Source organism: Triticum aestivum, chromosome 4A (genome assembly GCF_018294505.1).
Source record: "Triticum aestivum cultivar Chinese Spring chromosome 4A, IWGSC CS RefSeq v2.1, whole genome shotgun sequence".
NCBI lineage: Eukaryota > Viridiplantae > Streptophyta > Magnoliopsida > Poales > Poaceae > Triticum > Triticum aestivum.
Genome location: NC_057803.1, coordinates 101,709,191 through 101,724,709, shown reverse-complemented (window position 1 = coordinate 101,724,709; position 15,519 = coordinate 101,709,191). Strand labels below are relative to the sequence as shown.

General features: G+C 43.4%; 2 protein-coding genes across 3 annotated transcripts in view; both read left to right on the top strand.

Annotated features, from left to right (window-relative positions):
- The window catches only part of LOC123085405 (digalactosyldiacylglycerol synthase 2, chloroplastic), a gene marked incomplete in the record, with an annotated part of 4,357 nt that extends 4,044 nt beyond the window's left edge, over positions 1–313 (top strand). Inside the window, 1 exon segment of the mRNA XM_044507040.1 lies at positions 1–313.
- Positions 314–831: 518 nt separating this feature from the next.
- LOC123085404 (serine/threonine-protein kinase ATG1c) lies at positions 832–6,658 on the top strand. 2 transcript variants are annotated; one of them, XM_044507039.1, is made up of 13 exons: positions 832–1,291; positions 1,654–1,771; positions 1,853–1,911; positions 2,058–2,122; positions 3,004–3,097; positions 3,197–3,277; positions 3,372–3,477; positions 4,363–4,435; positions 4,507–4,862; positions 4,986–5,326; positions 5,633–5,906; positions 5,993–6,063; positions 6,168–6,658. In XM_044507039.1, the coding sequence occupies exons 1-13, from the start codon at positions 1,034–1,036 to the stop codon at positions 6,369–6,371; spliced, it is 2,100 nt and encodes a 699-aa protein (XP_044362974.1). In that variant the 5' UTR covers positions 832–1,033; the 3' UTR covers positions 6,372–6,658. The 2 variants fall into 2 exon arrangements, with proteins under 2 accessions (XP_044362974.1, XP_044362973.1); XM_044507038.1 differs by having other exon boundaries at positions 840–1,291; positions 4,953–5,326.
- Positions 6,659–15,519: the final 8,861 nt, after the last annotated feature.

Genomic DNA, 15,519 nt, shown 5'->3' with positions numbered 1-15,519 from the left:
GATTACCGTTTGACTTTTGGCAGGCCCTTGCTTTGCTTTCTGGTGTGATGAAACTGCAGTTTTCCTTGGTGTCGTCCATCAGATCTGTATCTGGCGATTGTGAAGTCTACCAGCAGGTGAGGAGTGCTCCTGTAAATTGCAAAGTTGAAGCGCTCGGCGGTGCGACGGCCTCATCGTCAGGTGGCATGTATGTATGCTTTGTAACATAACGTGCGTGGCAACTACTCCACTACCGTGTAAAGCCGGCTTGTGTTTCGCAACAATTCTATGTGCTCCTGCTCTTGGCCCATCTGAAAAAGTCTTCTTGTATGAATATGTTGCTCCGTTCCTGTGTGCCACTTGTTAAAACCTGGAGTGCTTTTGGTCGGGTGGCCTACGTGCCGAGCAGCAGGAGCACCAACCAGCAAGCGATGACGTGAGGCGTCGTGTTTGCTTCCTGGCAGCAATTGACCCCCGCTCGACGCATCATCCGTCCGGTATACACATCTCCGTCCACCTCACACGATTCCGACCAAATTCATAGCCGAGACATATACACGCACTAAAACGTGTCTATATACATCTCATTAAATTTTTATACAATAATAAAACATCTTTTGGGGTTACAGTACAACATTTTTTTTAAAGGGTTACAGTAAAACATCTTATAATTCGAAATAGAGGGAGTACTTTTTAGAGGAAAACAAACAAAATACAATAGTAGTATAGCAACATGATTGATGACGCAGAAGCGGAGATATGATATTCCGGGAGGGAGAATCTTGCAAAAGACTGGGGAATCTGGCGAGGGCAGCGGATAGGGATAACCATTAAAACCACGCACGCCGCCGAGTGAACAAGTCCTTGTCATTTTCTTTTTCCTCTTCTCTGCTCCGTCTTCCCGTTGTTCCGCTCCCGCAGCAACACCAACACCAACACGGTTGCTTCTCCCCCAGCGGCGGAAGGAATCTCGAGCCCCCTCCTCCCCCGGCGCCGGGCGGGGCCTCGACGGGTAAATCGCGACGGCGCCCTAGAACCCCCGAGCAGCCGGGCGATGGAGGACCGCGGCGGCGGCGGCGGGGGCGGGGGCGCGCGGCGGGTGGGGGACTACGTGCTGCTGCGCCCGATCGGGTCGGGGGCCTACTCGCAGGTCTGGCTGGGGAAGCACGTCGCGCGGGGCACCGAGGTGGCCGTCAAGGAGATCGCCATGGACCGCCTCAGCGCGAAGCTCCGCGACAGCCTCCTCTCCGAGGTCGACATCCTCCGCCGCATCACGCATCCCAACATCATCGCGCTCCACGACTCCATCAGGGTAGGGTACCCTCCCTCCTCTCTCTCTCTGCCTGTCTCTCGCGCAATTGCTTTCGATCTGTTAGTTTTATTTATTTGTTTTTTATGTCATTGTCTGCTGTCTATTAGTATTAGCCTGATATATGCCTAGAATTGGGAGCCGCTGATGACGATCTCTAGTTCGATTTGGTTTGGAATGCTCGGTAGGTAGACAACCAAGCAAATGATAGTTTTGAACTTGATGTCTCCCCCTCTCCTAGTACTATCCACATAGATTCAGCAATTTTTTCAACTATTTTAGTTTTTATCCACATAGGTTCCAGAAGAATAACTGTTTTTCTTTATTGATTATGAAGTGATATATGTCTTGTGTATGTCTTTCAGGATGGTGGGAGGATATATCTCATATTGGAGTATTGTCGAGGTGGTGACTTATACGCCTATCTTCTACGGCATAAAAGGGTTCCTGAAAGTGTTGCTAAGCATTTTATTCGGCAGCTAGGCAAGCATCTTCCCCATCTCCCGTCTCTTCCCATGGTTTATTCATGTTCTGTGCTTTGCTCATAATCTCTTGTTTCTGCAGCATGTGGTCTTCAGAAGCTTCGTGAAAGCAACGTGGTTCATCGGGATCTTAAACCACAGGTCAGTCATCGCTGTCAACTATTGGTTTGCATTTCTCTGCGTATTCCGTGATCAAGAGTCTGGCAAAAGAAATACAATCTCTCAATACGGTTGCTTGATAATTTTACCAAACCATTGAATTATAAATTTTGTGGTTGTCCAAACAGAACATTCTTCTTGTTTCAAATAATGGAACTTCCATATTGAAGATTGCTGACTTCGGATTTGCAAAGTGAGTTACTTCTGTTCTATTTCATTCATTCTCGGAGAAAAGAACATTAGTTGCTACTTTCCTCGTATGACCTTGGTTTAGTGGACTGAATCACAAATCCCTGTTTTAAATCTTTGTTCTAGTGGATGCCATGTAAAATTGCTATCATGCTACATATCATAAGAATGACATATGCCAGCCTTTCTTTCTTGCTGCCACATTTCTTTGTGGGGGTCCACCAGCTTCTGCTTGTTTTTCACCGTTATTTGATTTTCTTTTCCTGAGCGACTAGCGCTATGTCGACTGATGTGGACCAGAATATTGGGAATAGACACCATGCCATGGCCAAACGGATCTGCTCCTTTCTTAACTGATGTGTATCCTGCACTAATAGGTCAGTGTTTTGTTTCAATTGCGAAATAGCACACTATCTAACCCACTCCTTTCCTAACACTTAATGGACTTGCATCTTTCATTGGTAGATCCATTTTACCTAGTTTAGCAAAAATGTGCAGTATCGGGTTCAAAAGTTCCCTCAACATGTCTGCAGTAACTCCTATAATCTGAATTGATATTGTGCTATTGCTGGAGAAAAATATCCCACATTTTCTAAGAAAACCTCTGCAACATACAAAGTTTGTCTGCAATAATTTTGACAAAAAGGAAAAAACAGAGCTGCAACCTTTAAAGTTACATCTGCTTCATTTTGAGGTAGTTTTTGTAACATTTGCAAATTGCATGTGTTCATGAACTCGCATCTCGGCTTTCACTGCACGCTGCTGATCAAGTGGGTTTAATAATGGGTGAATGAGTCGTCAACTATCGGATAACTTCAGTATGTCAGGCGTCTGATACTTTATCTGTTTCAGTTTCACTCATTTTGTATTTGTGTGCGTGAGCAGATTTTTGCAACCTTCTGGTCTAGCTGAAACACTTTGTGGTTCACCCCTTTACATGGCTCCAGAAGTCATGCAAGCTCAGAAGTATGATGCAAAGGTCGGACCTTTTTTTTTTCTTTCTGTTTCTGTGTGGGCTTTGTGATCGACTGTACCTATTCTTGACTCTGTGTTTCATGCTCGATTTCTGACAGAACAGGCAGATCTTTGGAGCGTTGGTATTATTCTATATCAACTTGTTACTGGATCTCCACCTTTTAACGGGGATAGTCAAATCCAGGTTTATCTCATTTTTAATATGATATAGTTTCTTCTACATTGTTGAAATAGTATGTGCCTACAAGTGCTAATGGAAACTATCATTACTTTATCAGTTGATGAAAAACATACTAAAGTCAGGTCAATTACGATTTCCATCTGATTGTGAGTTGAGCCATGATTGCATTGACTTGTGCAGAAAGTTACTGCGAATCAGTTCAGGTACAAATCATTGTCTCTACTTTATACAGAAACAATTTTATGCAAGCAGTAGGCAGTTCCTCATGTCATTATTTATTCTACTGCTACTTGTTTTTTTTCTGGCATAAGTATTGCTACTTGGTGGGGTGAAGTATTCAGAAGTATTACTGTGACCTAACAGACATCTGGTCGAAAATGAATGGTACCATTCAAAAGTAAATTTGGGTGGCATTGTAATTGGCCATTTTTTCTTCTCTTTGACTCCATTTGCACCCTTCCTGGATTTACTGACTCATTTATTCCTTAATAGTTACCATGCAAAATAATAAATTGTATCAGAGTATTAATTATTGCTAGATAAACACTATTATAACAACATGTGAGTTGTGAATTAGGCTGTACCAGAGGAGGATAATTGTTTATTAATGCACTTCTATTTTTTGCCTGTGCAATTTTAAGTTCTAAAGTCATCACAATTGCATGTTTTCTTCATGAATAATTAACAGTAGTGACTGGTAACCATGTACAGTGTATCATTGAACATCATGAATTGTTCAAAAGAAAAAGATTAAAGCACATTATGCAATCTGTTACGATATATACTCCCTCCGTTTTTATTTACTCTGCATATTAGATTTGACTGAAGTCAAACTTCATAAAGTTTGACCAAGTTCATAGAAAAAAATATGAACAATTACAATACAAATCTATATGATGTGAAAGTGTATTCAATAATGAATCTAATGGTATTGATTTGTTATTGTATACGTTAATGTGTTTGTCTATAAACTTTGTCAAAGTTTACAAAGTTTGACTTTGACCAAAGCTAATATGCGGAGTAAACAAAAACGGAGGGAATATTAAGGAGTATTAATGGTACCGTTCTAATATGTGTAATTGATGCAGTGGAACGCCTTACAGTTGAAGAGTTTGTGAACCATCCATTTCTCTCTGAACATGCTCCAGAGAGAATGTTGAGGTAATATCTTTGTGCTACCATCTTTATACCACATCATGCAATGTGTTTGATATTATGTAGTGCATTGGCAGTCGGACACCATCAGACACAAGAGATGGCTTTCCCTTCACTAAAAGCAGTCCAACGAGGCTTTCGGGCCAAAGTTCTCAAGAAGATTGTATGCCTTTTCCTTTAGATCTGTCAACTGGACAGGAGGAGAGTCCTGCTCCTGAGAGTAATGCCCCAATGAAATCTTATGGGTTTGCTACTAGTAAAAAGTTGGATAAAACTTCAGGCCAGAGTCCGTCGAAGCATACAGGCCTGTTCTCCAGATACATCATGGGCAACAATTATGCACCTAGCAGTCAACGTCTGGACCATCCTGGTCAAAGGACCAAAGAAAGCAAGATTGGTGAAGGACGTGGTGCTAAAGGTGTTCATCCAGAAGGTACCGAAGTCTCTTGTGATTATCACACATTTCTTCATAATCATTGCGAATAGTTCTTACTGAATTCATTATTTTTGCTTTGTAATGTAGATTCCCCTATCATTGATTCATTAGAGTTTGTAGATCAGGAATATGTCTTTGTGTCTGGACATGCGGAAGGATCCTCTTCTTCAACAAGTGCCTCTCTACAGCGCAATTTACCGGCTAAATATGAGAATCCTTCTGTTTCACCACCAAACTTAGCTGCTCTGAGTGCACCAGTGCCAATAAATGGCACCGCGATAAACAGGCAACAGTCTGCTGGAACTGGTAGCTTGGACAGTCATTGTTCTCCGATATCTGGTACTTCACATGGATCTGCTTACATGAGTGATGGCTTGGATCAACCACCATCTGATTATCTGACCAGGATTAGATTATTGGGGCAGTATGCTTCTACCATAGTGGAGTTGGTCAAAGAAGAGGTAAATTTATATGCTTGATGACTCTCTAGTCTTTGTGTGGGAGCTTCTATGCACTGGGTCTGTCCTTTTGATGACTCTCTAGTCTTTGTTTCCTTGCTTTCCTATTTAATTCCCTTCTATTTTATTTCATCTCAACTTTTTGAGATGTTGGAACTTTTTGTTCAGATGTTTGTGTGCTTTTCTTACTGCGGCAAACTATTATGTTTTTCTATCACATTGATCTGCCTAAAGTAACTTTGTGAGCATTATCTATGTGACTTCTAACTTGTTACGTCTTGTTGGTCAACCACCCAAAAATCTTTGAAGATAAAAGGTGGCAGGCACTTAGAGGCATTCTCGATCCAGCTAATTATTCTTGCGACCTGGAAGCAAGCAATTCACATATGCAATTCCTATGCGGCTTCAGCTGCCAGAGAGAGTCCCTTGCATGATATCACTATGAAGGGGCTTGATACTGACGCTCCCCATTTGCTTGCAAACTCTCAAATGGCTGATGAAGAATGCACACAGATTGAAAGGCAGTTTCTCACTGAAGTTGAACATGCTGAAGAACTTGCAAGCACTGTAGGACAGATACCTGGTACTGTACCTTGCTTGGGGCCGTGAGCCATTATCATCTGTTTTGTAGGACTTTCTTTTGTGCTGATAGTGAGCTAATGCATGCAGATGCTACAGCAATGCCCGACGCGGTTGAATTAATATTTCAATATGCACTAGAATATGGAAGGCATGGTGGTGTAAGTACAAGCATGCTTTCTTCCATCCCAGAACCAACAGCAGTTGGTTTTTTACGACTTTTGTCCACCCGCTCATTTTGTTTTCTTTCTGGTCTTGATTGCAGGTTGTCGAGATGATGGGGAAAGCAGCAGTGGCCATGTCGCGGTATACAAAGGCAATATGCTTGCTGCGTTTTCTCCTGATCGAGGCACCGTCGCTTGCCCTCAACCCGCCTTTGTCCCTGACTAGATCTGACCGACACCGACTGCGCTCATACATTGAAGCTCTCAACGCAAGGCTCAGCCAGTTGCAATGCCCGAGTCACTGACCACTGCCGGTGGGCCTTCTTGGGGGCTGACTTGTACAATATTCTTTCATTTGTACATATATTTGTTGGCCCAAACGAGGGCGTGTAAGATAGCCACGCTAGAGATCGTGAGATTAGCGAATGTAGCGGAAATCCAGTGTAACTGCCCAAACTACTACGTAATGTGAGGCGTGTGTGCGTGTGTTGTTAACTTATTATATGCATGCTTTATTCTGTACCAATTAAGGCTGCAGGCTGCAGCCATGGTCATGATGTGAACAGACTGAAGGTGTTGTACTGACTGTCTATGGTTTACTGTTTGTCTGCTTCAACCTAGCTTATGATCGCTACTTGTGCCGCCAGTTCTTGCGAGAGCATGGTTTAGTCCAACGAAGCTAAGCGGTGTTTAAACCGCTGAAGGCCGCGGCAACTGCGGAAGGCAGTTCCTTTTCTCCTCTCTCTCGTGAAAACCGAGGGAGGAGAACAGATCCCACAAATCCACCGCCGGCTAGCCTGTGGGTTCTTCCCCCCTTCGTCTGCCGTTCGGGCAGCGGATGGAGTGGAGGACCCCGGTGCTAGGCTACGGTATGTAGATAGGTTAGGGTCTAGTTTGTGCAGCGGCGGAGTTTTAGTGGAGGCAACAACATCGTTCCAACGAATAAGGTGTCCATGGCTCCCTCCATCTCGACAAGGCTGCTCGCAGCGGAGCGAGGAGACGGCGTCATGTGTCTCTTGCAGGTCGCTCGGACCGGCGATGTTAGGTTTTCCGAATGTGGTAGCAGCGGCGGTGACCCCATCTTTTGGAATTGTGTTCTCCGGCTTCGTTGTCTCGATGGTGCGTGCTCCAACACTGTCTTGGAGTCTCGGAGATTTATTTAGGATGTAGTGGATCAGCGTTTGTCCTTTCTTCGGGGCACGACGGCGTTGGCCTGAGCAGGGCTGGTTTGGTGCATGTCAAATGGATGGCAACGGGCAGTTTCAGTGCTCTTCTGCGACTTGGTCGAGTGAAGACGATGGATCTGGAGTCCGACGGGCACGGGGACACTCCCCGGCCGATGAGCCACATCAAAGAAGGTTCTGCTGTTCGCCGTGGGCGAGTTCATCGGCTCACAAAGCGGCTTTGTCCACGATGGTGCTTCTTCGGACCGGGGTATGAAGGTTTGTTGTCTCTCTTATCTCCGGTGGCGCTGTCGGGGTGGTGGAGATCGGCGGCAGTTGGCAATCTGCACAAGCACCTCCAAGGTTGTGATTGTAATTTATCTCATCTCGAGATGTTTTGTGCAAATGCACTTGGACTTCTGTCCTCTCTTTGTCTCGTCAGGGACTGTGTGTGTTGTAACTTTGACAAATACTAAAACACGTGGTTACCTTTTAAAAAAGCATGGTTTGGTCCTGCAGGAGATATCAAAACAGTAGGCTCTCAAACTAAAGGAAGAGCAGAAAAACCCTGACCTAACATCTCGACCTTCGCGGCGGCTCGGGCGTAGCCCAGATCCGCCGCCGCTACCTTCCCCCACCCTCTCCTCCACCCCCTCGCCGCTGTCGAACAACGTTGCCGGGCTAAGCCCGCTCAGTGGATGGCGGCGGTGTGGCTCTCCTAGCTCGGCTCCTGCTCTCTATGTTCTGGATCGTGGGCGGTGGCCCTGTGTGCGGCGGGCGCCGTGGTCGCGGGGGCGGCACAACGGCCGGTCTTGCGATGCTCTGACCTCCTTGCTGGCGACTGATGACCAGTATAGGGGATCAATTGTAGCTCTTTTCGATAAGTAAGAGTGTCGAACCCAACGAGGAGCAGAAGAAAATGACAAGTGATTTTCAGTAAGGTAATGTTTGCAAGTGCTGAAATTGTAAGTAACAGAGTAGTTTGATAGCAAGATATTTTGTAACGATCAAGTAATGATAATAGTAACAAAAGTGCAGCAAGGTATCTCAATCCTTTTGAGGCAAAGGACAAGCCAAAACGGTCTCTTATAATAGGAAAATCGTTCTTGAGGGTACACGGGAATTTCATCTAGTCACTTTCATCATGTTTGTTCGATTTGTGTTCGCTACTTTGATAATTTGATATGTGGGTGGACCGGTGCTTAGGTGTTGTTCTTACTTGAACAAACCTTCTATTTATGATTAACCCTCCCGCAAGCATCCGCAACTACGAGAAAAGTATTAAGAATAGATTCTAACCATGGCATTAAACTTTTGGATCCAATCGGTCTCTTATGAAATAACACATAAACTGGGGTTTAAGCATTTGTCACTCTCACAACCCATCATCTAATTGCTACTCCATAATGCATTCCCTTAGGCCCAAATATAGTGAAGTGTCATGTAGTCGACGTTCACATGACACCACTAAGGGAATCACAACATACATATGTAAGTGCATCTAGTGCCCCTTAGTGATTTTGGTGTATTGAAGACTTATAGGTTAAGGGACTAATGTCTTGTAAGTGTACACAGGTCTATAAGTCTATGAGGAGTTTGATATTTACAGGAAAAGTCGACCCCTAAAAATGAATATCTTTGACTGAAGATTTTGGTATTTCTGAAGACTTTCATGAAGACTTTGAAAGTGAAGAAATTGGTGTGTCCGTGAAGACTTGATATTCATGCGAGGAATATGAAGCTTGAAGACCTTCGTTTTCATAGTTTTGTTTTTCTCTTTCTTGAGTCATAGGAAACACCGTACTGTTAAAGGGGGTCGAGGAAATACTAAGGAAAAATTTCCATGTGATGCTCAACTCAAAATCCTACACCTACCAATCCCTTCGAGTGAAGCCATTGAAAATCTCATACAGTTCAGTCAATTTCTTCAGTGACAGAGACGAAGTTCTTCTGGTCTCTGAGGAATTTGTCTTGACTGAGGAGTTAGGAATTCACCAGTGCGGATTGCCTACACAGTGAGGAACATGATAGCCCTCAGGATTTTGCTACTCAAAATTCCGACCGTTGCTGTGCTATGCGCCAGCTATCCCAAAATATCTATCCACCTAACGGTCATATCATTGAAGGGCATTTATGTCTTATCATGTCGGGCTGCTCCCTAGGTTATAAATAGCCGCCCCTACAACCACTAGCTGGTTGGCTGCTCCGAGAGAAACTGACACTTGTCATTTGAGAGCAACCCATCCTCTGAGGACTTTGAGCGAAAATCATCAAGTGAGGAAAAACCAAAAACCCAAAACCCAAACACCTACAAACCCCAAGTGATTGAGCATCACTGAAGAGATTGATTCTAAGTGGATCCGACGCTTGTTACCTTTGAAGACTGTGCTTCTTCCAGATGGTTAGGCGTCATGGTCTAGAGCATCCAAGAGGAATTGTGGATCGCCGGGTGACCAAGTTTGTGAAGGTTCGGAAGTCGCCTGAAGACTTACCACGAGTGATTGGACGAGGTCTGTGTGACCTTAGTTCAAGGAGAATACGGTGAAGACTGGGTGTCTTGGACTGAGTGTCCTTGACTGGGTGTCCAGGACTGTGTGTCCTCGAGTTTAAATACTCAGCCGCTCCAACCAGACGTACAACTGAGACAGCAGTTGGAACTGGTCTACCAAATCATTGTCTTCACCAAGCTTACTGGTTGTATTCCCTCAACTCTTTCGTTTCCTCATAATTGTGTTGTGTGTTTGTTCATATCTGTGTTTGAAGACTTTAACTGAAGACTTTATCAATTTCCCCAGTTCAATTTCTTCAGTCTGTTTGTCTTCATCTTGAGTTATCCTGTGCTTACGCTTCTTGTACTCTGTGCCTATCTTCATTTCATCATGATGACTATGCTTGTATTCTGTTATGTTTACTTTTGAGTACTTATTCCGCTGCTAGTAGTTCTTCGCTAAGGAATTTCCTCACCGGCAAATTCCTCAGTGAAGAATTTCATAAAAATCGCCTATTCACTCCCCCTCTAGTCGATATAACGCACTTTCAATTGGTATCAGAGCAAGGTACTCTCTTGTTCTGTGTGATTTTGGTTTAACCGCCTGGAGTTTTAGTTATGTCGACCGCAGGTATGACGAAGGTAACATGCCCCATCTTTGACGGTCACGAGTATCCCAAGTGGAAGGCCATGATGAAGAAACACCTCATGGCGATGAACAACGAGTTGTGGACCATCACTGAGATTGGCCTGACTGATCTGTGCAAAATGGCGGATGCTGATGACATTCGCAAGTATACTCTTCTTAACCTCATGGCGAAGGATGTCATCTGCTCCAGTCTGTCACAAAATCAGTTCAGAAATATCATGCATCTCGATCATGCGAAGCTCATCTGGGACCGTCTCTCTGAGGTCTATGAAGGTCATCGAACCTGTCATGATCCTTGGTTTGAGGACTTCAAGGAATCTCTCAAAACAATGACATTCGAACCAGAATCATCATCTTCTACATCATGCCTTATGGCAAGAGATGCTGAGGTAACTGAATGCTACCTATCCGAGTCCAGTGATGATGAATCTTGTGATGAATTTGGACCCAGCTATGTCAAACTTGCTTCCCTTGCCACTAAACAACAAAGAGCTTTGGAAAAAGTTCACTATATGCTAAACAAAAGCGATGATATGTTGGGTGAAGAAATGGATCAGTCAAAAGCTTTGGCTGAAAGTCTTCAGAGACTTCATACTAAGTATGACACCCTTCAAGATCAACATAACACTCTCTTATCCGATCATGAGAAGCTTTCTTATGAATTTCTTCAAATAAAGCAAGATCTTGAAAAGCTAAGAGTGAGTTATGAAGATCTTCAGAAGGAGCGCGATTCATTACTTGCTCAACAAATCAGCGCTTCTCAGGAAGAATTTGTTCCTCCATGTTTGAAGTGCATTGAACGTGAATCTGCTAATTCTTCATCTGAATGTTCAAATGTTGCTACTGTTTCAAATTCTTCACATGCCTCTGCTATCACTAATTCCTCATTTGAGGACATTGCTAGTATCACTAACGATGCATGGCTGAAGGAATTGTACACGACAGGCGTGTACAAAAGCCTCAAAGGGCATCAGGCTCTTTGTGATGTGCTTAAAAAGCAGATCCTCAACAGGAACCCTAGGAAAGAGGGTATTGCCTTTGAGAGGAAACTTAATGCTGATGGTACATATTGGAAGCCTGAGCAGTACCCCAAAACTACATGGGTTGCTGCAAAGGGACCTCCAGTTGACCCATCTAACTTATCTGGACTTGCATGTGAATCTCCTCATTCTGATGATGAGTCAATTGACTTCAACTATAAACTGTTCAAAAATCAGAATGGTGAAGTATTTGCTAGATATGTTGGCACTAACTGCAGGAACGACTCCCCTATGAAGAAAATCTGGGTTCCCAAAAGATGCCTTGAAAATCTTCAGGTGAATGTCATCATGACGCCACCTGTGAAGAATAGGAACCCCAGATCACATTCTTCATATGGACCAAATTCCTCATATGGATCAAAGTCCTCATATGAACATCATCGTGCTAACCCGTCTGTTTCGTAGGGAAGATCTAAGGATTATGGATATGTGCATTATTCTTCAAATCATTATGTCCATAAGTCCTCGAAGAATTTCTCTGCATACTCTTATGCTTACTCTAACCCCTCTTATGTGAAACGAAATGGACTGGCTTCTATGACATCCTTTTCGTATGAAGCTCGCAGAATGATGAACTCTTTGCCACCCCTTCAGATGTGGGTGGTGAAGAAAAAGAACTAATCTCTTCTGCAGGGTTAGGTCTCCAGACGCACGTAATCGTCTGAAGAATTTGCTGGAGACCTGAGCATGCCTGATAGGACACATGCTAATCATGAAGAAATGAACTTTCATTTCTCACGTCCTCATATTGCTTTATCAGTTCTTTTACTTGATAAAATTGATCTGATGAATTGATGTCATATTCTTCACTGATGAAGTATATGAGTTTGTAAGCTGCACTAATTCATCTGCAGGATGATCAACCCAAAGCCACTGAGTGGGTCCTCGATAGTGGATGTACAAAACACATGACTGGTGACAAGAATCTATTGATGGATGCTCTGTTATCTCCATCGCATCTGAAGCATATCATCTTTGCTGACAAAGGCAAAAGTCAGGTATTGGGTCTAGGTAAGGTTGCGATTACAAAGGATCGACACATGGACAAAGTCATGCTTGTTGAGTCCTTAGGATACAACCTTATGTCCGTCTCGATGCTTTGTGATCTTGATATGGTTGTTGTCTTTGGCAAGTACCGTTGTGTTGTGGTTATGGAAGCTGACAATTCCAAAGTCTTCGAAGGCTTTAGGAGAGGAGACCTGTATATTGTTGATTTCTCTACAGGACCACAACCAGCCGTGTGCTTACTTGCAAAAGCTTCAGAAGGCTTGCTCTGGCATCGACGACTTGGTCATGCAGGCATGAGGAATTTGCACACGCTTGTGAAGAAGAAGCATGTCATTGGCATCGAGAATGTTAAATTCCTCAAGGATCACCTATGCAGAGCCTGTGAAGCTGGGAAGATGATGAAGGCCAAGCATCCAGCAAAGACTATCATGACCACCACTCGCCCATTTGAATTGCTTCACATGGATCTCTTTGGTCCTAATCATTATTCTGCTATTTCAAATGAAGCATGTCAATATGGCTTTGTTATTGTTGATGATTATTCTCGCTACACATGGGTACACCTTGTTACTTACAAACATGAAGTGCAGGAAGTCTTCAAACGATTTTTCTCCAGGGCTTCAACCAACTTTGGTGTGAAAATCAAGCACATCAAAAGTGACAATGGCACTGAGTTCAAGAATTCTGGTCTCGATGACTATCTCGATGAACTTGGTATTACTCATGAGTTATCTGCTCCTTACACTCCTCAGCAGAATGGCGTCGTGGAGCGCAAGAACATGACTCTTGCTGAGATGGCTCGCACTATGCTTGATGAATACAAAACGCCCCGTCGTTTCTGGACTGAAGCAATTGATACTGCGTGCCACATCATCAACAGAGTATATCTTCACAAATTCTTTAAAAAGACTGCCTATGAACTTCTCACTGATAAGAAACCCAATGTAAGTTATTTCAAAGTCTTCGGTGCTAAATGTTGGATTAGAGATCCTCACCACAACTCAAAATTTGCACCGAAAGCACATGAAGGTTTTATGCTTGGTTACGGAAAGGACTCGCACACCTACAGAGTTTTCAACAATGTTCTTCACAAAGTTGTTGAAACTGTAGATGTGCGGTTCGATGAAACTTTTGCACTTGTTGCTAGACTTGAGGCTATTCGCATATTACTTGCTTATGCTAACCATCATGATATCACTTTATCTCAAATGGATGTGAAAAGTGCATTCCTCAATGGTAAGCTTGAGGAAGAAGTATATGTTGCTCAACCCCCAGGTTTTGAAGATCCAAAGAATCCTGACAAAGTCTTCAGACTCAACAAGGCCCTCTATGGCCTCAAGCAGGCCCCACGGGCTTGGTATGATACCTTGAAGGAACTCCTCATGAAGAAAGGCTTCAAACCCGGTTCACTCAATCCTACTCTTTTCACTAAATCTTATGATGGTGAATTGTTTGTGTGCCAAATATATGTTGATGATATTATCTTTGGCTGTACTGACCAACGTTATAGTGATGAATTTGCCTATATGATGAGTGAAGAATATCAAATGTCTAGGATGGGAGAGTTGAAATTCTTCTTAGGTCTTCAAATTCGTCAACAACGCAATGGCATATTCATCTCTCAGGAGAAATACCTCAAGGATGTACTGAGGAAGTTCGGCATGCAAGATTGCAAAGGCGTCAAAATTCCTATGCCCACAAATGGCCATCTGTGCACTGATGAAAATGGTATTGACTTCGATCATAAGGTATACCGCTCCATGATAGGTTCTTTATTGTACTTATGTGCATCTAGGCCAGATATAATGCTTAGTGTTTGCATGTGTGCCCGATTTTAAGCTGCACCGAAGGAATCACACCATAAGGCTGTGAAGCATATTCTTCGATATCTAGCTCACACACCAACACTTGGATTATGGTACCCCAAGGGCTCGGCTTTTGATCTTGTTGGATATTCTGACTCTGACTATGCTGATGATCGTGTGGATCGCAAGTCAACATCTGGTACATGTCATTTCCTCGGATGATTTTTGGTCTGTTGGTCCTCGAAGAAACAGAACTGCGTATCACTATCTACTGCTGAAGCTGAGTACATTGCCGCTGGTTCTTGTTGTGCCCAATTGCTATGGATGAAGCAAACTCTCAAGGACTACGGCGTCAACATGAAGAATGTGCCTCTCCTCTGTGACAATGAGAGTGCCATCAAGATTGCTCACAAGCCAGTTCAACACTTGAAGACAAAGCACATTCAGATTCATCATCATTTTCTTCGTGATCATGTGTTGAAGGGCGACATTTCTATTGAGCATGTGAAGACTGAAGAACAGCTAGCCGATATCTTCACAAAGCCCTTGGATGAGAAGAGATTTAGCAAGTTGCGGTGTGAGCTAAATATCCTAGAATCTTCAAATGTTCTTTGAAAAGGACACTCATCCTAACACTTATGCAAAATTGATGACTTAGATGTGCAACACATGAAGAAACGGTTTTCTTCAATCAATGAAGAATGACACTCTTAGTGTGAAGAAATTAATGAAGAATTTGATTCTTAGAACCCTACGATAATTGTACGCGGTGTCTGAAATCATCATTCTTATAAGGTGGGTCACGCCACCACCAAAAGTTGAAATTCCTCAAATTATTCATATTCTTCAACCTTGCATAGTCTTCACTGGTTCCGTCGTTTTTCTTCATATATATATGAGTTTATGTCCTCTACATCATTCACTTATTGCTATTTCTTCAAGTTGGTTTTCTGCTAAGTGAATGTGATCGGACCCTTCCCCTCTATGCTATACTCAACCCAATCTGTTCACAAATTCTTCATGTGCGTTCTATTTGAAACTCGTTGAAAATCTTCACTGTGTCCTTGTCAGCTGAAGAAATTGCGAACGGAACTTTAAAACCTATCTTATCTAAATTCTCGGCTTTGCCGCTCAAACCGTTCCGCATCGCACGATACACTTATCCACTCACCCACGATCTAACACGATCTCCACCTCTCACTACGTGGGTGACACATGTCATGCGAATGAGAAGGGTCAGGGGCACGTTCGTCCAATTTCTTTGGGCGAGCAGTTTTTCACCGTGGCTATAAATACCCCT

What these genes read in the sequence shown, in the direction of transcription:
- LOC123085404 (XM_044507038.1), top strand. Translation starts at nt 1,034, where the DNA reads ATGGAGGACCGCGGCGGCGGCGGCGGGGGCGGGGGCGCGCGGCGGGTG. An exon ending in ATCGGGATCTTAAACCACAG is followed by an intron (nt 1,912 to 2,057) that starts GTCAGTCATCGC and finishes TTGTCCAAACAG; the next exon opens with AACATTCTTCTTGTTTCAAA. An exon ending in GTTACTGCGAATCAGTTCAG is followed by an intron (nt 3,478 to 4,362) that starts GTACAAATCATT and finishes TAATTGATGCAG; the next exon opens with TGGAACGCCTTACAGTTGAA.